Here is a 22,824-nt window from a genome sequence, read left to right as displayed (position 1 = left end):
TCAATGAACTGTAGCTCCCCAGTGCCGGTAGCACTCATGCAGCCCCAGACCATGACACACGGACCACCATGCTTGACTGTAGGCAAGACACACTTGTCTTTGTACTCCTCACCTGGTTGCCGTCACACACGCTTGACACCATCAGAACCAAATACGTTTATCTTGGTCTCATCAGACCACAGGACATGTTTCCAGTAAATCCATGTCCTTAGTCTGCTTGTCTTCAGCAAATTGTTTGCGGACTTCCTTGTGCTCCTTTTTTTTTTTTTAATTCTAGAAGAGGCTTCCTTTTGGAACGACAGCCATGCAGACCAATTTGATGCAGTGTAGAGGTCGACCGATATGGGTTTTTCTCTGGCCGATGCCGATATTTAGAAATCGCGGTGGCCGATACATGATGCCGATTTTTTTGGGCCGATATATTAGGCCGATTTTTTTTTTTCTTTTTTTTTTCTTTTTTTTTTTTTTATTTCCCCTTCATCTCATAAAATCTAACAGTTAGACCCCTTTCACACTGGGGCGTTTTTCAGGCGCTTTTGGGCTAAAAATAGCGCCTGTAAAGTGCCTGTAAAACGGCTCCCCTGCAGTCTCAGTGTGATATCCCGAGTGCTTTCACACTGAGGCGATGCGATGGCAGGATGTTAAAAAAAAGTCCTGCAAGCAGCATCTTTGGAGCGGTGTATACCGCTGCTCCACCACTCCTGCCCATTGAAATGAATGTGCACCGCTGCCGAATCGCCTGCAAAGCGTTTCGGCAGCAGCGCTTCATGGGCGCATTTAACCCCTTCCTCGGCCGCTAGCTGGGTTATAAGCGCCCCGCTAGCAGCCGAATAGCACCGCTAAAATGACGATAAAGCGCCGCTAAAACTAACAGCGTTTTACCGTCAACGCATGCCCGCTCCAGTGTGAAAGCACTAAGTGATAAGTGATACAGAAATTTTTTTACATTTAAACATTAAACAAAACAAACCTCCAATCAGTTCACTTGTATGTATAATTTAGATTAAAAAAAAAAAAAACTATATCTTAAATATTAAATACACAAAAACAGGTAATCAAAACTTTTGGACGAAAAAAAATGGGCTTACTTTACGGCTTTTTTTTTTTTTTATTTCATTAATTTTTTTAAAAAAAATTGCGTTTGAAAGACTGCTGCGCAAATACCGTGTGACATAAAATATTGCAACAACCGCTATTTTATTCCCTAGGATCTCTGCTAAAAAAAACATATATAATGTTTGGGGGTTCTAAGTGATTTTCTAGCAGAAAATACAGGATTTTTACTTGTAAGCAACAAGTATCAGAAAAGATTTAGTCTTTAAATGGTTAAACTGAGAACTTCTACACACAGAGTTCAGTCTATTGATAAAAGAACTTGAAAAGATACAATGTATCTTCTTATCAGACTTGGCAGGCTGCCCAGGGAGGAGAGAATCCTCTCCACAGATAACTCCAGAAAACTTGCATTGACTTCTATTACAGAAGTCATTTGCAAGTCCTGCTTTTTCGGCTTTTTTTAACAGCACAATCAGCCGATGCCGATTAAGTAAAAAAAGCCAAATATCGGCCGATATATCGGTCGACCTCTAATGCAGTGTGCGGCATATGGTCTGAGCAATCACAGGCTGGCTGATTCCCCCCCCCCCACCTTCAACCTCCTGCAGCAATCATACGTCTATTTCCCAAAGACAACCTCTGGATATGACGCTCAAAACGTACACTCCACTTCTTTGGTCGACCACGGTGAGGCCTGTTCTGAGTAGAACCTGTCAAACCACTGTATGGTCTTGGCCACCGTGCTGCAGCTCAGTTTCAGGGTCTTGGCAATCATCTTATAGCCTAGGCCATCTTTATGTAGAGCAACAATTCTTTTTTTCAGATCCTAAGCGAGTTCTTTGCCATGAGGTGCCATGTTGAACTTCCAGTGACCAGTATGAGAGAATGAGAGCGATAACACCAAATTTAACACACCTGCTCCCCATTCACACCTGAGACCTTGTAACACTAACAAGTCACATGGCATCGGGGAGGGAAAATTACTAATTGAGCCCAATTTGGACATTTTCACTAAGACCCCATTCACACAGGGGCAACACGACTTGCCGGTCGCCTCAGCGAGGCGACCTGCAAATGAATGGCCGGGCGACTTGCAAAACGACTTCTGCATAGAAGTCTATGCAAGTCGCCCCAAGTCGCCCCCGAAGTCGTACAGGAACCTTTTTCTAAGTCGGAGCGACTTGCGTCGCTCCCCTTAGAACGGCTCCATAGTACAGAACGGGAGGCGACTTGTCAGGCGACTAGGTCGCCTGACAAGTCGTCCCTGTGTGAATGGGGTCTTAGAGGTGTACTCACTTTTGTTGCCAGTGGTTTAGACATTAATAGCCGTGTGTTGAGTTATTTTGAAGGGACAGCAAATTTACACTGTTATACAAGCTGTACACTCACTACTTTACAATGTAGCAAAGTGTCATTTCTTCAGTGTTGTCACATGAAAAGATATAATAAAATATTTACAAAAATGTGAGGTGTACCCACTTTCGTGAGATACTCTGTGTGTGTCTGTGTGTCTATAGATATCAATTATACCTATGGTTAATCCAGAGGAAGGCAAAACCACTTTCTTCTCTCAGTACTGAGCACTCCATGCAAACCGCTGACAGTAGGCAATGTAAACACGGTACAGAGCACTACTTTCACACTGTTAACATTGCAAGGTCAAATGACGTCTCTGATCTTTTTTAGACTGGGGCACGGGCAGAGCTGAAGCAGCTCTGTCCTTCCTTTCCCTATTTTAGTATGCTAAAATATACTTGCAGTGCCACTCCAATATTCTACCCATGTGCTTAAAGTAGAACTTTACTGATAACAACTTGATATAAAATAATGTTCTTTAGCATGGAACATATATTCCACATTAACCACTTCAGCCCTGGAAGATTTGGCTGCTCAATGACCAGAGCACTTTTTGCGATACAGCACTGTGTCGCTTTAACTGACAATTGCACGGTCGTGCAACGCTGTACCCAAACAAAATTGACCTCCTTTTTTCCCACAATTAGGGCTTTCTTTTGGTGGTATTTGATCATCTCTGCGTTTTTTTTTTTAATTTTTTCGGTATAAACCAAAAAAGAGTGACAATTTAAAAATTTAATAAATGTCCCCATTTTTTTTTTAATATTTTTTTTTTCTAAGTTTAGGCCGATATATGTATTTTTCTACATATTTTTGGTAATAAAAAAAACAATAAGCGCAAAAGTTATAGTGTCTCCAAAATAGGGGATAGATCTATGGCTTTTTTTATTTATTTACTAGTAATGGCGGCGATCTGCGATTTTTTTTTTTTTTTTAATATATATATATATATATATCATGACTACGACATTATGGCGGACACATCAGACACTTTTGACACATTTTTGGGACGATTGACAATTATACAGGGATCAGTGCTATAAAAATGCACTGATTACTGTATAAATGTCACTGGCAGGGAAGGGGTTAACACTAGGGGGCGATCAAGGGGTTAACTGTGTTCCCGGACTGTGTGTTTTAACTGTAGGGGGAGGGGACTAACTATAGGAGATGACAGATCGTGGTTCCTAGCTATTAGGAACTCACGATCTGCATCTCCTCTCAGAACAGGGATTTGTGTGCTTACTAGACATGTGCATTCGTTTTCGTCCAAATGCATTTTCTTCCGAATTTCAGATATTTTCGTTATCGTTTTAACAACTGATAACGAAAGTGCAGAATCCGAAAAATTAAAGATCCGACATAAACAAATGCTTTATTTTCGTTTTCGTTGCTACAACAGTTCGATATAGATAGGAGATTCGACATGACGCTGACAATAACAATCTGTGTCCATCAAACCTGTGGTCAAATGTGCCTAACCTTAACTCTATTAGTCCAAGATTATTCTACATAGAGAGAAAAGATTCGACGTAGGGGAGAAAAGATAAATAAAAATAATGATGATGATGAATGTTATTGGCTGATTGTAACCAAAGAGGAGGAGCAGTAAAATAGCTAGAACTAAGTACACGCGTACTTTGGCTTATGGTGTCTGTTGAAAGTTCTAAGAAGATTCGACGGAGCAGGTAAACTATACGGCATCGTACAGTTTAGCTGCTCCGTCGAATCTTCTTTGAACATTCGACAGACACCATAAGCCTTCAGTGACAGATTCGACCTTAATTTGGATTTTCGGACGAATGCAATTTCTAACGAAAAACGAAATAAATAAAAACGAATTTCGGGAGTAACTAAATAAATTTATTTTTTGGACGAAAACGAAATTCCGAAACGAAATATTTCAGTGTGCACATGTCTAGTCTTTACACACACATGTCCCTGTTCTGTCTCTCGTGCCCGCGATCGCACGCCGGCAGTCATCGCGCAGTGCAGCGGGCGCGTGCCTGCTATCCCGCTTAAAGGAGCTGACGTACAGCTACAACAGCTTGCGGGATTGTGCCGACCTGCCGCCGTATAATGACGGCGGCTGGTCGGCAAATAGTTAATAATTATGCTACCAAAATGAGTGTGTGCTGTAATTTGCCTCCAGCTTTGCTCCTGTTTCTTCTTGCTGGAGGCTGCCATTTTGTTGAAGCTCAGAGCCCCTGAACAGCAGTAAATCATAATGCGGAACTACACCTATTGATTTATCAGTTTAAAAAAGTTATATTCCTGGAATGCCGAGATGGATAACTGTCACATTTGCTTATGTCCTCAACTAAAATGTCAAACCATCGAATGACTGGTGTCATAACTGATCACATGTGCAGCACCATGGCAGTTGCAGATCAAACAGAAGCAGCTTCCTTGGCTATAAAGGATCGGAGGGTTTAATTCTGCTTTAAGGCTGTCAGCAGATCGGCAAATTCGGCAGTGCCTAAAAATGGAGAGCAACTGCACATGTGCAGAGCAGGGGGAGACAATGTATTACTGGATTTCAAACAGTATAGACACTTATTTTTAATATTTTACATAGCTTTACCTGCAAAATGGGCCAACTTGAAGCGATCTAGCAGGACTTTAGTTAGAAAATGTAGTCCTCATTCCCCTTGAGGGAATGATGTGATTGTATAATGTATATGTAAAAGTGCTGAATAAATTGTCAGTGCTATATGAATACCAATCATAAATAAATAAAATTACCGTATTTATCGGCGTATAACACGCACAGGCGTATAACACGCACATTCATTTTAAGAGGGAAGTTTCAGGAAAAAAACTAAAATTTTAAATAAGGAACTTTGGAGCAAAATAAGAAGGGTCAGTGCCCATCTGCAGCCTCATCAATCCACATCAATACAGCCTCACGATTGCCTTCAATGCAGCAGCCTCACCATTGCCATCAGTGCAGCCTGACTGACGTCCACCTGCAGCCTAGAGGGGACAGGGAGGGGGCGGGACGAGTGCCGTCAGATTACATACAAAGAGAATCTCCTATGATAGACAGAACAGTGGTCCAATGGTGGCCCAGGAGACAGGACTTCCTATTACAGAGGCTGCCAAGTAAACAGGAGATTCTCGCTGCATGTAATCTGACAGCGCTCGTCCGGCCCCCCTCCTTGTCCCCTCCGAGGCAGCTAAAATTGAAGTATTGGCGTATAACACGCACACGCTATTTGTCCCCGATTTTCATGGTAAAAAAGTGAGTGTTATACGCCAATAAATACAGTATACTCCTTCTGGTTATACATTTTATTATATTTATTCTTAAGCGTATTGGTATAATATTGGAGTGGTGCTGCTAGTATATTTTAGCATAATATTAGGATTCCCATATAATCAATCCTTTTTGCTATCTGCTGTTACGTTGTTAAACGTGAAGCTGACTTTAGCTTTTTCTTAATTTTCTCTGTGTTAGTAGATCACTGCTATTGCACAAAGTTATTCAGCATTTTTAGATACTTAAACCTGGCTTTTTTCGTTAATACTGCACACCGCAGTGCAGGTGCATTGCTACCTAAATTCACTAAGTTGACCTCCACTTGCACACAAAGTGCAAAGCCTACTGGCGGACTAGATTTCAGCCACATACCCTATTTCTATACTTGTCTACTCCTCTTATGTCTGTCATTTGGTGATCTTGGGACAAAACTTTTTTTGGTTCCGCCATTGTAGTACGTATATTAATCTGTTAATTAGAGGCAAGTTTATTTAAAGGAGTCCAGGTTACCTAGGTTGGTAGAAGAAAAATTGTTAGATCTAGAAAGAACTATAACTCAAGAAGAAACTAATATTGTAATAAAAAGTACAAAAACAGGAAAAATTCAAGGGCCAGATGGCTACACGGTTAGATATTACTGTATGGGGATCTTAAAGAACAACTTGTGCCAGTTATGCACATATATAAACACCTTAGGTGAAGGGGGAAAAAATTAGGAGGGAATTGCTAGTGTACATTACAATTATACGTAAAGAGGACAAAGGCTTCACTCAATCTTCTAGCTATAGACCAATATCGCTATTAAATATAATGTAGATACACAGTTTATATGCTAAGATCTTGGCTACCAGGATGAAAGGCCTGATACCAGAGTGGATACACACAGATCAGGTAGGGTTCATCCCAGGAAGGGAGAACAATGGGATGAAGACACTGCTTCTTTTGCATAAAGTAAAGAGAGAAGATCCCCCCCAGTTCTATTTATAGATGCCAAGAAAGCATTTCACAGGGTAGACTGGGGATTTATGATGGCCACATTAGCAGCAATAGGTATCGGCTAAATATTTATCCATTGGAGAAAAAATTTAATCATTGTATTACTTATCTTTATGCAGTTGTGTGCATTATTACGTAGACCACGATGGACCTGTGTTCAGGTAAAAAAAGTGGCGTGCTAGAGGCCTTATAGGCTGCGGTTGCTCTATTTGAATGAGATTACACAGAACCCAGGTTAAGGTGAATTCAGGGCTCTACTTGTAAATAATGCTCTGTTTGCTGTGCAGCTGGACTTTGGTGGAAAGTCATATGACCAATCTCTCCTCTTTCCCATTTTTTTTTTTTTTACCCATGGTTTTTACTTGGCTTTATCTTGCTTTGGAGTCCCGAAGCTAGCGTTAAGCATGTTTTTAAAGTGCGTTTCTGTACTTCTTTTTTTTTTTTTTTTTAACCATTTTAGCCTCCGCACAGACCAGACTCGCACAGGAACATGGGACATGCATGTTCCATGCAATGGAATTTTGTAGCTCATTGATTTTAATGGGCTGCAGATTGCACTGGAATGCAGAAAAAGTAGTGCGTTCGCTGCTTTTAAAAACACGTCGTACCAACTTGCATGCTACTGCGGTACTATGCAATTTGGTGCCCGCAAACACTGCATTTGGTGTTGGCCGTTAACTTTACATTAGCACCCGCAGCAGATTGCAGTGCATTCCAGTGCAGTAAGGGAGATGCGCACTGAGCGCGCTGACAACACGCTCTGGTGTGAACCGGCCTGAGTGAACTTTCTGACTTTAAACACAATTGCTGTGTTACCATATGATTAGCAGCTCACTAAATACAACTATAGCTTTTTAGTTGACTTTTAGCTCTTTACTGATTTAGTTGTAATGCAGATCATACGTGGCCACAAAACCACAAAGCCTACATGCTTTGGGCTAAATTATCTGTAATTCAGCCAAAATGACATGGCAGTTACAACCCCTAAGCTGCACTTTAGGTTGATGTCTACAGTTTATTACCATTTTGTTACATTTTATTTTTTACTGCTAAAATGTGTGACATAGATCTAGACCTAGATTTTAAATGAACTGCTGTCCTGTCCTAAGCAAACTTTTTGATAGAATTGCCAGCCTGCAAAAAGAATTATTAATGTAGGATATTGACCTGGAAGTTTTATACAGCTCTTTATCACCTGTTTTTAGAACATGATTTTTACACAGAAATTTTTGTGTGTGTGTGTGTGCCATTATGTGCTAAATTCTTTATTATTGCAACCTAGTTGGTTGCCCTGATTGAAACAAAATTTGTTGGTGTCAAGGATGGCCTCACATATAGGAGTTGGAAGATTAGCGCCCTATTCTGCTTAGATTTAAAACGATTGGTCTCCATGGTCCCACTGTAGGTAAGAATGTAGCCACATGTCTTTCTTGCTCCTGAAATGTACTATTTTTATTATATTATACATGATTTATATAATAAAAATAGTACATTTCAGGAGCAAGAAAGACATGTGGCTACATTCTTACCTACAGTGGGACCATGGAGACCAATCGTTTCAAATCTAAGCAGAATAGGGCCCCAATCTTCCAACTCCTATGTGAGGCCATCCTTGACACCAACAAATTGTTTTACTCAGGGAATGCAACACTTAATATTGAAAGCCAGGTATTAAGAGACAGGGGGTTGTCGAGTTCAATGTTTTTGATTGTCCTATGAGACTGCAGGACCACTGACCTTCTGTCTGGACAGTGCTGATTGGCCCTGTGCTGATTACATGCACCCTACCAAGAAAAAAAAAAAAAAACTCTCTAGCAATACACACCAAACTGAGCAAATGCGCAGGATTAACCCCTTATGTTTCACAGTGAGTATAACAAGCATGCTTTACTGCATATACAGAATTATTTTTCTGTTGTGGATTTAGTAACACTTTAAAGGAGAAGTCCAGCCAAAGCTTGTTTGGCTGGACTTCTATGGATCACAGGAGTGCAGTTCGTCTTACACTTCTGTGACTCGTTTTTAGCAGAGAGCGGGCTGAAGTCTGTTCTCTGCTGACACCACAGAAATTAGTCCAGGCATGCGTCTTTGCGACAATGAAGTCTGGATCCGCCAGGTGCCTGGACCGACACCCAGCTCAGCCTCTCAGCGAGAGTCTCTGAGAGCCTGAGCCGGCCACCCCCGCCCCCTCCACAGCCCAGTGCTCCAATGAGCGAGGAGACTGACAGTCTACTGCTCTCTGCTCGAGGAGCTCCGAAAACCGAGCGATCGGCAGTGTTCAATCACTCGGTTCTCGGCCCAGAGACATCTGGGGACAGGTGCAGCATCGGACTGATGCTTCATTCACCTAGGTAAGTATGATTCCTAAAAAATAAAACAACCTTTACTTCTCTTTTTAAGGTTCCTTGTTGACCCTTGGGGATGGTTTGGGTTGTTAGCATGTTTGTCTGATTGCACCAGTTGTTTTATTTGCCCACCTCTCGTTGGGGCACTGCTTTGGGACATGCTTATCATCAAAGAGTAGAAGAGCTGTTTCCAACAATGAACATACTCCGTGGAAAATCCCTTTCTCTTAGTTTGTTGATGGACACAGCACCCCCACCCCTCTGAGTTATATCTTCTTACACTGCTTTGCGACTAACTGGCTTGTCTATAGAAGAGAGGGGTTTTATACCAGCTAGGGCTGCCCGTTGGTGGCGCTGTGTTCTTTTCTGCCTAGTGTCCTAACCTAGGTGGTGCTGTAAAACCTATCATCAATGAATTGAACTCAGGGATTTTACGGCGAGCACAAAAATCACATTTTCCCTTATGATCATTCTGTTCATGTGCTCTTTTTTTTTTTTTTTTTTTTTTTTAATGGGCTTTTTGGGGAAGTTGTGGTACTAAAATGTCTTTGAAGGGCCATTTTGGATTAAATTAAGCATGTGAGATGACAGGTTTAAGAGGGAGCTCATTCCTGTGAGTTGTGAATTGCACCACGAAAAGGCTACTTCTGTTGTGGTCAGGAAAAAAGTGCACTCTTCCAAATATCTTAAGATTACATTTTCTTTAAAAGTACAACACACTGTGGTCTCTGGTGAGACTATTAAACTCCGGATTTAAGTGTGGGGACAAATGTTTTGGTTTCTCTTTGTTCTGATTGGTATCTGAGGCAGCCTGTCAGGTCAAGTAGGAGCATGTCAGAGGTAGAACACTATGGTAGTGCTGAGGGACTTCACAGAGCTGAAGGCACGACACAGCATGGGATTCTCCTGGTAGTAGATGTTAAAGCTGTTTGTATATTTCAACACCTCATTGTCAATTTTACCAGTGCTGCTTTTTTGTGCTGGTTTAGTTTCTCATTAGTTCATTCGTATTTAAATCTGTGTTACTAATTTGCTTTAGAAGATTTTTATCAAATTGATTGGCTTTTAAACATTACTTGACTGTAAGTAGCAGCTTTGCTTGATCCTGAGTCTACTCATGTATTGCATGAGCTGCTCTCCTGAAGGTTGCCTTTAAGCCTTCAAAAGAATTTAGGGACGCATATTTGAGAAGGTATGATCTTTCTTTTCTGCGTTACTTGAGCTCACAGAGGCAGGATACAATGAGCTCCAGCAATGAAACCTGTTGGCTTTATGTATGAAGAGCAGCTGGCTTCTTTTCTTGCTAACTAGAGATGATTCAGGTTTTGCAGATTGTGAAAGAACTGGTCTCACCTTCAAGGCGCAGGGCAGCCACAGCACACAAAGGTAGGAGCTCTCAAAAGTATGTAATCTCAGTGTTCTTGTGCATTTGAAACCTGCTTGTGATATGAAAGAATGACTGTATTGGTCAGTGTTATCATACTGCGGTTCTTCAATGCTTGCTTCCTTTTTTTTCTTGTTAACCCCTTTTGGTCTTTGCTGCTTTCTCCCAGCTGTGCAGGCTCATTGATTTTAATACAGAGGAATATATAACCGTGCACTTGCTTGCCTGCTTTATAAACAGACTTTTTATATGTGCCTTTTGTAGGACTCATTGAGGTCTGAGAAGCTGTTTTTAAACACAAATAGGGAGCTCAGGTCTCAGTCATCTCTGATGTAGCTGGTAATAAGCTGAGTGTTTGTATATATTAACATATATCTAAAAATGTGGTTATAAAATATGTAGGAAACTTTTAACATTCAGAGAGAATGAGCTGTTTAGCTAAGGAGATAATTAGGTCAGGCGTAATGCATATTAAATGATTTAATACGTTTGTGAACCCTACTGTAAATGACACAACATTCATGTGTTTTTTATTTCCTTTAGAGAAGAAATGTAAATGTTTTTGAGTTGTCAACATTTAAATCTCTTTGAAAATGAAACCTGTAGTATTTATCTACTGTGTGTATGAGTTTTGTTTTTTACAAATTTTTGTTTTGTTGCTTTTGTTTTTGTTTTTTTGTGTTTTTGTAAATGTGTTTCTGTTGTACCAGTTTTGGGTTTAGCATGTATATTTATATTGAATCATGAAATAAATTGCTTTGGGTCATTCATAAATAGACTGGGTGAAATGCAGACAGTATATCTTTTCAACATGCTCAGCTGTGGATTTACTTATGCTTTACTGTCAAGCTAAACAGAGTTTTCTTTTGTATTTTGATGTGTGCAATAAAAAGGGTTAGGCCCCTTTCACATGGGCGGACCCTATGTTTTTCATCCATCCGTTTTCGGATGAAAAACAGACATACATGTATCCCTATGGGATAGCGCATGTCAGCGGATGAACATCCGATGACCTCAGTCTATGCTAGGCTCCATTTCTGATGACGGAGGAAAACCCTACTTTTACATCCGTCTGCGGATCGGATGAAAACGGACTCTACGGTCCGTCTTCATCCGATCCCCCATAGAGGAGAGCGCCGCTCTGATAGGTCAGTCGCTGCACAGTGTTCAGAGACAGACCTGTCATCTGCCTGCTCAGCGGGGATCGACGGAGCCCGAATGCGGACACGTATGAAAGGGGTCTAACCCTGCCATTTCAGGGCAAAGCCAAATATACATAATAGCATATCTGACTGCATACTGAAAAGTCCTGCTTTCCAGGATCTGACAGATCATCCCTAGATGCATCAAAAAGGGTTTCATATGCAGTGATGTGGCTTTTATATATATATATATATATATATATTTTTTTTTTTTTGTAGTTTTACTTTTTCACTAATCAGACTGGTTCACAGATGTCCGTTTACACAGGAAATGCTCCAACCTAGTATGAACCCTGAACTTGTGGAAATGGGTCTGAGAATGTTACATAGTAGCTGAGGTTGAAAAAAGACGCATCAAAAAAAAAAAAAAAAAGTTCATCAAGTCCAACCTGTGTGAAATGTATAACATGAAATGTGCTAAATGCAGAATAAAACTTTTTGCATTTGCAGTTTTGTGGTCAGTCATGATAGTGAGGTTGATTTGCTAAAACTGGAGGGTGCAAAATCTGGTGCAAATGTTCATGGTAGCTAATCGGCTTCTAACTTTAGCTTGATCAATTAAGAGTTGACAAAAAAATAACTGGAAACTGATTTGTTGACTGGCTGCACCATATTTTGCACTCTCCAGTTTTACTATATCAAACCTAATGTGGTGTTTGTTCTCTGACCTGTTGCATTTAGTGTCTCAACCCAATAGTTTTTACCCCCTTATCTCCATTCATAACTAAGTTAAAGGAGCGTAGTTTGATGCCAATAGCAGCATTGGGTGTGGAGATTTTTCTTGGTTATGGTAACTATTCTACACACCCAAATCATGCAGAACACCTATTAGGAGCCACGTAGCCCAGGTGTTCTATTTTTGGGCCTTTTGTATTGTTAGTGGAAACAATTTTTCCCTAAGGTCATTTACGATTTGACTGACTGACTCCAGAATTATGCACACATTTCCTTAGTCCTGATGTAGCAACCCTAGGTTTCTGTGCTATAATCACCACTATATATCCCATTTTGCACCCCACAAACATCTCATGGAAGATATTGCATGTGGGTTCTCTTGTAGCATAAATCTACCTCTAATTTTGTTTATTGCTACATTTGGGTCCAGCAGCATAAAGTCTTCAAATGGTTAGGGTCATCTTATTTTTTCCAGGTTGGCCATTCATAATATTTTAAAAATGTCTAGCTCACTCACATCCTGGGCAGTGTAGTAGTTTTTCACATGCGTGGTAATATCTGCATTTTTTGCTAGAAAATTACTTGCAGGCCATTTGGGTCCCCTCAGACGCCTGACTAAACTATTTAGCAACCCCCACATCTTGCCGTGTTGCTAAGACTTGAAAACTATAGGTTTTCACTCCTGCAATGTTGGGAATTGACATCCAGTGGTTTTCACGTCCTAGCAACAAGTCAGGATTAGGAGGTTTCTAACTATCTAACTAACTAGGAGATTTTTAAACAGGCTTTTGGGAGGACCCAAATGGCCTACAGGTAAAACAATAAAAGTAATCATTTTACAAAGCTGCACAGAGTGTGAACTTTAGCTCCTTTTGGTAGTTTTAAGCTGGCTAACATTGGCAGATGTTTACCTTTTCCAGTTCTGCATACTTTGAGAGCTGGTTTTAAGAACCTGGTTATTTTATATTATCTGTGTGGTCTTCCATGGCACTAGATCCTGTGCATAAGGAGGTAGCTGTCAAAAGGGGAAAAAAAAAAAAACTCAGCCGGCAAATATTTAATAACCGTGATAAAGCGAAGCAATGCACCTCTCGGTTATTTTAGATCAAATGAACGAATGCACTTCTGTCTGTAAATAAGGTCAGTTTAACCACTTAAAGACTAAACCTTTTTTTTTTTTTCACTTGTTGCTTACTGTCAGGGCTGGGCTCAGCCCTCACTTCTCAGCCCTCACTTCTCAGTGCTCATCTGTCGGTTAATTGCCAGCACTCATCGTTCAACAGTGCCTTACCTGGTGATCATTTCCTGCTCATCAGCCAGCCCCTTGCCTGGCTGACATCCCTTCTGGTTCCTGATCCTGTTTGCTTTCCCCAACTATGCTGATCTCTGGCTTCCTGATTTACTGGCTTGCACTGACTACCCCGCTATGATTACCGAACCCTGGCTATGTTTTGACTACGTTTTTACAAATTGCACCATTTTTACCACTATAGTAAAAGATGTCCTTTTTTAATTTTTTAAAATTTTTTAAAATTTTTTAATATTTTTGTTACTGCATTTTCTGTCTGTCTGATTCATGGTTCCTGACACAAGTTAAAATCTGTATTTTTTGCTAGAAAATTACTTAGAACCCCCAAATATATTTTTATATATATAATAATTATAGTGGTTTATTTACTAGCAATCTGCTAATCACCCTGCTGCCAGACCCCCCCATCTATCATTTAAGACAGTGAGCAGTCATTTGCGTAGTTTTCTTACGTTTATTGCGGAATACAACTTGCTTGGGATAAGGGAAGATATGGGATGCCCATGGTACTTGGTGTATTGTCATCACTTTGGTAATACATGAATCAGCAACTTTGACCTTGAATCTGATGCACCTCTAACATTTACAGTCTATTTCCTCTGCAGACTGTTGCTCCTTCTCCTCTGCACCAACTCCTGCACAAGCTTCCACTGCAAAACTGTTAGATTAATGCCATTTTACTTCCAGTACTTCAAACGAGAATCAGTCTGAATAATCCTCAGCTTGATAGAGGTACCTTAAAATCTTTTGGAATAGTGTGACTGGGACAACTCAATAAGACAGAGGCACACACTACCTCTCCCTGGTGGCCTAGAGAATTTGATAGCCACACAGACTTTTGGAAGTTATTACCAACATGCTTCACCAGACCAAAGATACACGGAACCTCCCCCCGTTGGTCTGACATGTGGTAATAGATGGACTACTGCAACCAGCCAGTCCAAGATTGCAAACACTGCATTCCCCGACCACAGCATTTCTCACTACTCTCAAAGGTCCTCTTATAATTCTTCAGCACTGACCTCCTTCAAAGTACAAGTCCTGTGTTCCCCGGTCACAGCAGCTTGACTTTAACTCTGCAACTTTCCTCCTGAGTTTTTACTGCTACTTCTCTTCACCAACCTTCATCTGTGTACAAGTCCTGTGTTCCCCGGTCACAGCAGCTTGACATCCAATAATTGGTGAAGATCTTCAACCAGGAATACTTCCTAGCAGCTTCTCCATCCCTCCGGCGCGCCCCCACGGTAACTTCCTAACACTCCATGCTTTCTTCCTGTGCACCCAGAATCCTCCCTGACAGCCTGTGACCTCAGCTTATATGGGAGGCCTGCCAATACCAAAGGGTAATTGGTCAGAGCTTCTCACATGAGCTGCCTGCCACTCAAACCTCAGGTCCAACCTCTCTTCCAGAACAATCTTCCTGAAAACAGGGGAGGCACCTACAAAAGTTACTAAAACAAAACATTTCAAAGTATTCTACTAGTTTATAGACAGCTTTACTTGTTCAGTGTCTAACTGTTCAGTGTCTAACAGGTTTCCTTTCAGGCCTCAGTAAAGGTACAGCCGGCAACTCCAAAATCCATATGATTAGCTTTATTACTACTTGATGAGTTAAAAAGAGCTTCCTTTTTAAAGGCCTTGTTTACACGGGTGTACTACAGTGTATAACCTGACCCGTATGAGGACCGTGTTTGCTCACGCGAAGATGCACAGGTGTTGCATGCATTCCAGGCAGCCGCTACCATGTCAGTTTTGGACACAGCCACTGCTCCCAATTGTGCATGGCCATGAATGCACTCTCTGCGTTTGGGGCTGTGCAACCGCACCCGCCCACCCCAATTGATTTGAATGGGACTACCTGCATGAGGAAGCACGGAACATCCAAACTATGCCCTAGCACGGGTGAATGCTGAAGTACACCTATGTGAATGAGGCCTAAATAATGTACTTTGAAATCTATTTTGTACATGTTAACAATGGTTGATGTCACTACAGGTACAGACAGATAATACACAAATCACAGGTTACAGGGTAGTAAACATGCAATGTTAGCAAGTGGCTTCAAGCATGCTGGGGTGTAATTTAGAATGAATGAATGGCTTTAAGGCGCCCTACTGCAGCGCTGTGGTGTAAATGGCCCATTAACTAATTATTTATTTACAGCAAAGATGCCCCTATCCATTGATTGAATATCTTTCCCAAATTGCTTGATGGTTTTTTTTTTTTTTTAATTCAGTGGTGCTTAGACTGCAGTATGGAAAAAAAGTTCTTGGATTGTAATGCTGAATGTGTGATTGTTTGGAAAAACAATGAGTAACTTTTTTTTCCTAGATACTAGTCATAGTCAGATGAGCTTTTAGATCATGCTTGACTGTTAAATACTGGCTAAAATGAATGTTTCACCTCCATGTATAGGTTATTCACAGCTGGTGTTCCATATTGTAACCAACCAGAGATGACAAAGTCTTTATTGAATGGAATAATTGTCACTTGATAGAAGTGATCTATCCCTTCCAATACTAAATCTTGGCTTACTAAACTTTAGGCTAGGTCAGTGTTTCTCAACTCCAGTCCTTAAGGTGCCCCAACAGGTCATGTTTTTGGGCTCTCCATTATTTTGCACAGGTGATTTGATCAGTTTTACTGCCTTAGTAATTACCACAGCCATTTCATCTGAGAGAAATCCTAAAAACATGACCTATTGGGGAGCCTTGAGGACTGGAGTTGAGAAACACTGGGCTAAGTTTACAGCTGTGTCTTTTGTGCATTTGCTGAAGAGCAGGAACAACAGCAATCTGTGTTCTAAGGGGCCAGTTCACATCTATTAAGTTTCATGCAGTGAGTTTTTGGGAATCAGTGCAGGCACCTTCTTCATGCAGCAAGGTGCGTTTTTGGACCATAGTCTTCAATGGGAGTGAGCACATGTGTTTTTTTTTTTTTTTTGGCAGGTTTTTTTATATTTCCTCCTATTACAAAAAAATTCATGAAGCATGAAAAGGTTTTAAAAAATGCGCACCAAAAAAACGCACAAAAGGCACATGCCCAGATGAGCACCTAGCCTTAAAGGAGACCCATACTAGAATTTTAACCTAAAGCCATGTTAAAGCGGGGTTCCACCCAAATTTTGAACATTATCTCTATGCATTCTCTTCCTTGCCTAGATGCTGACATGCTGTGTAAAAAAATTTAAATTGCCGTAATTACCTTTTTTTTTTTTTTCTAATCTTCTTAGCGCTTCCTGGTTTTCCTCCCATGGGAGTAGGCGTGTTTCTATCCTCTCCCAGACCTCCCACAGTCCCCTGGGAGCTAGTCTCAGGCTTCCCAGCATGCATTGTGCAACAGCATCATCACAACATCTCGGTGAATGCTGGGAGCACAGCATTCACCGCATCCAGGAAATACATGCTTGTGGGCTTCAAATGCCCACAATGAAGATGGAAACCGCCTTCAGTGAATTTTATAAGTTATTCTTTACAACGAAATCGGACACAGGTGGACTTATTACACAGAACATGTGAGTAGATAATCATGAGAAGAAAAGTTTGTGAATGAACTCCAAAAAAAAAAAAACGATAGATAGGTGGACCCCGCTTTAACAGTTGTGCTGAAGTACCTTTCCTTGTTAAGAAAACTGAAAAGCTGCACTTGTGTGTCATGGGACCAGAAGCCCAAGCTTGTTCTGTGCACATGAAGTCTGCTGGAGATGAGGTGGTAAATCGGCTCCTTTTTGAAGATTAGGTTTTTGTTTCATGGGTAGCATGGGTGGGAGCCTGAAAATAATGCTGCTTTTCCGGCAACCTAAAAATATCACCAAAACACAGACTATTTTACGAAAAAAAAAAAAAAATGGCTATAGGTAAGACCTTCAACATCTGAAAGATGTTTGTGTCCCTGCCAGGCTGTTTTTTAGTCTTCTGTTACAATAAACCACATTGTGGATCTTTTGTGCCAGCTTATTTTGCTTTGGAATAATATAAACTATTACTCTAAGAACTTGGAACCATTATAAATGTACCTATACCTTTTTATAGTCTTTGCCCAACTTGTATTGTGGTGTTTGCCAAGCTGCAAACTGCTGAGCTATTTATTTTGTTGTAGTTGTTTAAATGTGAGTTGTTCTTGTTCATTTTTAACCAATGGTAAACAGTAATATTAAAGTGGTTCATTTTTTTTTTTTTTTTATTACATTCTAGTGTGCACAGAAACGGTTCCTATGGGACTGCGCAGTTTTCTACAGTATTAAAGGTTTTCTAGAAAATGAATTTCTACAGAGTTAACGTTCTAAAAATAAATGAGAACTATAATTAGAAATCGATCATTGTAATTTTTATCAAAATAACTTTCGAGATACGTCCACAGTCATCTCTCATTTCTTGTTTGCTGAGCATGAAATATACATAGGCTGTGCCAGAGGGTCTTGCAGTGCATTTCTGATTTCAAGCCGTAAAGCGGGATTCAGATAGTCAGTAGCCATCGAACCAGAGTCAGAATGTTTGATGAAAACATACAGGTGTTTGGAGCACAGGCGATCAAATACACATCTAGGCAGTGCATGAATTATTGATTGACTCACAAGCCTTGACATAGCTGTTGAGTAAGTCCAGCTATGTTCCTGGTACTGCTGTATTAGACACGGGAGAAAACAATACGGTGGTAATGGTAAGAAACCCTAATTTGTAATTTTATTAGAATGTAACAAGCTATGTCTTTCAGTAGTATTGCATGACCTCAAAACAAACAGCTTGATAATGCAGATCACCATTGGATAGAAATACGCGTTTAATTTCCAAATGACCCAAGTGATTTACTGTGTTTTAAAAACCATATTGGGAATACACCGAATGTTTAATTAATTACTTTTAGTGCTAATGGTATAAAGTGCAGCAACCAATATCCCATTGATTATATAGATGAGAACAAAGGGAGCGTACAGTACAAAAGAGGTAAACAGTAACACAAATAAGAGAAGTTAATTTCTAAAAAAAAAATGAGCCTTGAATTGAACACGTATTAAAATTGTATATAAAGCTAATCAGTCTTGCCGGGGGTAGATAATGGTTAAAAGAAGGGCTGAATCGGTCTTGGAGTAAATGCTACTGCAGGCCTGCTTTGGTGCTGCATTTACTGTGTAAATGGTCCTGTAATCTCTGCCAAAGGGGTTAGGCCATTAAAATTGGCTGACCTTTTCCTTCCACAGTGATAAATTGACCATCTTGGGTTTTCATGATGTGATTGAAGAGATCATGAAGCAGCATTTTCTCCAGGGTAGGCGAGTATTTCAAAACTGTTTCAAACCCAGCAGGTCTACTAACATAACAATTGGCATGAGGTTTTGGGTTCTTTCACACTGGCTTGTCCGTGTACGGGCTCCACTTTGCTTAGCAGGCATCGATCCGCTGATCCCCGCTGAGCAGGCGGATGACAGGTCCGTCTCCGCTCACTGTGCAGAGACAGACTTGTCAGAGCCCCGCTCTCCTCTATGGAGATCGAATGAAAACGGACCGCCTGTCTGTCTTTCATCTGATACGATTCTACAGATGTATGTAAAATAGGGTTCCCATCCGTCTGGATTTCACAGACAGGATCAGAGGGGATACTGGTGGATGTCAGCAGACATGTCACCGCTGACATCCGCCACTCCATAGAGGTGTATGGAGTACCTGACCAGGTCCGCCTTAAAAACTGACAGGCGGACCAGTTCAGAGTGCCCGTGTGAATTGGGCCTTAAGGTTCTTTTCCCTTTTCCACTGGTGGACTCGGCCAACAGATTTGCCTGCTCCGCAAAGGGACATCTCCGCCGATCCCCGCTGAGAAGGCGGATGACAGGTCCGTGTCCGCTCCGCTGATGCAGAGAAGACAAGGACACAGCCCGCTTTCCACCATGGGCGGTCGGATGTAAACAGAATGCCTGTCTTTTTTTCATCTGGCTGTCATCTGATCCCCAGACAGATGGACAATGGAACCTATCCATCTGTTTTTGGTGGATCGGATGCTGGCGGTCAGTGGTCACATGGCCATTAACATCTGGCAATCCATAGAGGACCTGGCCAAATTTTGATCCATGTATGGTAGACTTTAGGGATTTTTTTTACCGGCTGGGCTTCTTGCGTTTATATGTTGATGTGCAAAATATTACAGCGCACACATGCAAAAAAGACATTTACCTACAGCAGGGCTAGTTTAAAACACCTAGACAATTAAAAAAAAATATTATCAAAAAAAATGGGGATTTGGTCACAAAATATTACTATATGGTGCTAAGCCCACTTACTGCGTCAAAGTACCCCATGATTAGTGGGTCCTACACTATCCATGGATTGGGAGATCCTGCTTCTCTGAACCATGGGAGCAATACACTCTTCTATATGGGAGAACTTTGAGGTCTCCACCCATGACACAAGCAGTAAGTGGGCTTAGCACCATATATTAATATGGTGTGACCAAATCCCCATATTTTTTTGATAATATTTTTTTTAAATTGTCTAGGTGTTTTAAATTAGCCCTGCTGGAGTTAAATGTCTTTTTTGCATGTGTGCGCTGTAATATTTTGCTCTGCTGTATGGTCTTATGGCTGCACCAGCTTTAATGCATCTTTTAGGGTGTGCCCCCCAAATATCTTGTTTGTATATGTTGATGAGGACACCCAGGTTTGACTTGCAAATCATTACATTCTATTTTTATGTAGATTTTACACAGCGTCTCGACTTTTTTGGAATTGGGGTTGTAATATGTCTGCCTGTCCATGACCAGCTTGGTTGAGCACATGTACATTTTATCTCCTGATTTTATATGAATATGTGAATTTTTGTTTATCACTAGTTTTAAGTTTTACACATCTCAAGCAAAATGTCAGCAGATTTAGAAGTGCTGACCTTTTATGAATAGCACATTGATTAAGGGCTTGCTAGAATTCCCATCTGGATAGTTGGGCGATGGTTAAGTGTTTTCTTGAAGTATCACTTTATACCTTCTAGCAGCTTTTTATCTTAGTGCAGTTTATATATTTTAAAAATGCATGTATTTTTAAATGCAACTATTAAAAATACTTTAATTTGACTTGATTTCAGTGTCTTTATAGCTAAAGTTTAATCTGCTTATATTTTGCCTTCCCTACTCCTCCCACCCTACCATCAACATGCTAAATACAGCTTTAATAAAGCCTTTCTATTTTCATTATATACACCCTCACTGGGCCTCTGTGCTCCTTTTTGAAATGCTGGCAGATTATGGCTGGTCTGAGGGGCTGGCAGGGTGCTAGTTTAGCATAGTTGATTGCAGACATCACAAGTACCCTTGCCCTATACCCCGCCTTCTGGCTCAGAAATACAAAAGCAAGTTGGAGGAAATGTTTCAAAGTGATTATGGAGCGGTATATGCCTGTTGTACCCCTAAGTATGACAAGTGGGGTGGAACCAGCAAAACACCTTGCTTAGCAACCACCAATTTTCAAAGGTGAATTCAGAGATTTACTGCCGAGCTGCAAAGGTGCTACTGTGTGTCACCTTCAGGTGGGTCCTCTGCTTTGGTCTATCGGAGGTGCACACCGCTCCACTGTCGACCAACTCGGATCAGAGATGTCATCTTTTCCTAGGCTTGTTATACCTGCCATTTTATATGTATGTCAGTGTAATACTGATTTTATACTATTAAAGGTTATCCCTAAAGTGGTAAACGCTTACATATACCCAGTGAAATGACTGGCCTCAGGTGATACAGAGGTGAAACCAATCCTCCTACATACATTGAATCTGTCTTTTGTGAAGTCTTCCCTTCTCTACATATGTTCAAAGTCCAGAATTTTTAAAGCTTGTCTGAGCTGTCAGAAAGACAGAAAGGGCATAGAGCTCAAGTTGCACTCTTCAGAGCTCCGAGAGCTGATTGGAGAGATGGGACACACCCACTTCACGAAGAACACAGGGATAAAGCTGAGGCTGTAGACTGAATCTCCCTCCCTGTCACTTTTTTTCTCTAGGTGTCAGGAAAACTTGTCAGAAGTGATTCAAGCTGATAGCAGAGGAAAAAGGCAGCAAACAGAAATTACACTTGGTGCTCTGGATAGACACGTACACACTATAGAGGGATATGCTTTGTTCATGTGTTTGTCTGAGGTTTACAACCACTTTAACCACTTGCCAACTGCGCTATAGCTGAATGACAGCTACAGCGCAACCAGCCAGTTCTGGGAGGGTGTTATGAGGTCCTCCCATGATCGCCCCCACTGCGGCCTGCTCTGTGATCAGGGTATAGAGCCAATCAGCAGCTCTTTACTATGTGATCAGCTGTGTCTAATCACAGCTAATGCCGATGTAAACACAAGCTGGTTATTGGCATTCCTTTCCTCACACTGACACTGTGAGGAGAGACTATAACCGGCTTGTGTAAAAGGGACATCTACACTGATAATAAGAGCACTGATTATCAGTGTCCTGTTGATCAGTGCAGTCCCAACGGTGCCCACCAGTGTCGCCTCATCGTTGCACATCAGTGACGGAGAAAAATGACCTGTATGAAAAATTTATTAATCTATGACTTTTTTTGTTTTTGTTTTTTTAGGGTCTTTTTTTCGTTTTTATTTAGCAAAAAATAAAAAACCTAGCGGTGATTAACCACCTCCCACCCGACCACTGCACTTAAACGGCTGGTTGGTCCTTTCCTTGTTTTGAGTGGACATTCAGGAACGTCCCTCAGAACTCGATCCTGTGATCATTATGATCACAGAATTCAGCTGAGCAGAGATCAGGATATGGGCGCTGTGATTGGCCCTCCCGATCACGTGACAGCTGTGTCCAATCACAGCTGTCGCTATGTAAACAGACGCGTGTCCCTGTGACAGTTCTCCATGCCAAGCTCAGTGAGAGCTCATTGCAGGGGGGGGGGGGAGGAGGAATCTGCAGATCTGTGACAGCTCTCTGTGTAAGAATGATTTTACACAGCGAGCTGTTACAGATCACCCCACAAACAGTATACCAAGCGCCACTGATACCCCTGTCCCAAAATACCACCAAAAGAAAGCTCTATTTCTGTGAAAAAAATAACAATGTCATATGGGTACAGTGTTACATGACAGGGCAATTCTCTTCCAAAGTGTGACAGCGCTGAAAGCTGAAATTTGGTCTAGGAAGGAGTGGGGTGAAAGTATTGAAGTGGTTAAATCCTGCCAAAAGACAGCTCTATTTGCATGAAAAAATTATAAAAACTTCATATGGGTACAGTGTTGCATGACCGCGCAGTTGTCATTC

At 41.1% G+C, this 22,824-nt stretch overlaps 1 protein-coding gene across 5 annotated transcripts in view; it reads left to right on the top strand.

Annotated features, from left to right (window-relative positions):
- USP6NL (USP6 N-terminal like) overlaps nt 1-22,824 on the top strand; it is a 278,511-nt gene that overhangs the window by 39,586 nt on the left and 216,101 nt on the right. Inside the window, exon 1 of one of the 5 annotated variants that reach the window (XM_073619480.1) lies at nt 10,314-10,401. The exons of the other annotated variants lie outside the window; for them this stretch is intronic. Coding sequence (XP_073475581.1) covers nt 10,329-10,401 — 73 coding nt within the window. The 5' untranslated portion in view covers nt 10,314-10,328. Of the gene's footprint in view, nt 1-10,313; nt 10,402-22,824 lie in introns of those variants that run through there. 5 annotated transcript variants of the gene reach the window in all.

This window comes from Aquarana catesbeiana, linkage group LG03 (genome assembly GCF_042186555.1).
Source record: "Aquarana catesbeiana isolate 2022-GZ linkage group LG03, ASM4218655v1, whole genome shotgun sequence".
In the NCBI taxonomy this organism is placed as follows: domain Eukaryota; kingdom Metazoa; phylum Chordata; class Amphibia; order Anura; family Ranidae; genus Aquarana; species Aquarana catesbeiana.
Note: the sequence above shows the minus strand (reverse complement) of the source record. Positions and strands in the feature narration are given on the sequence as shown.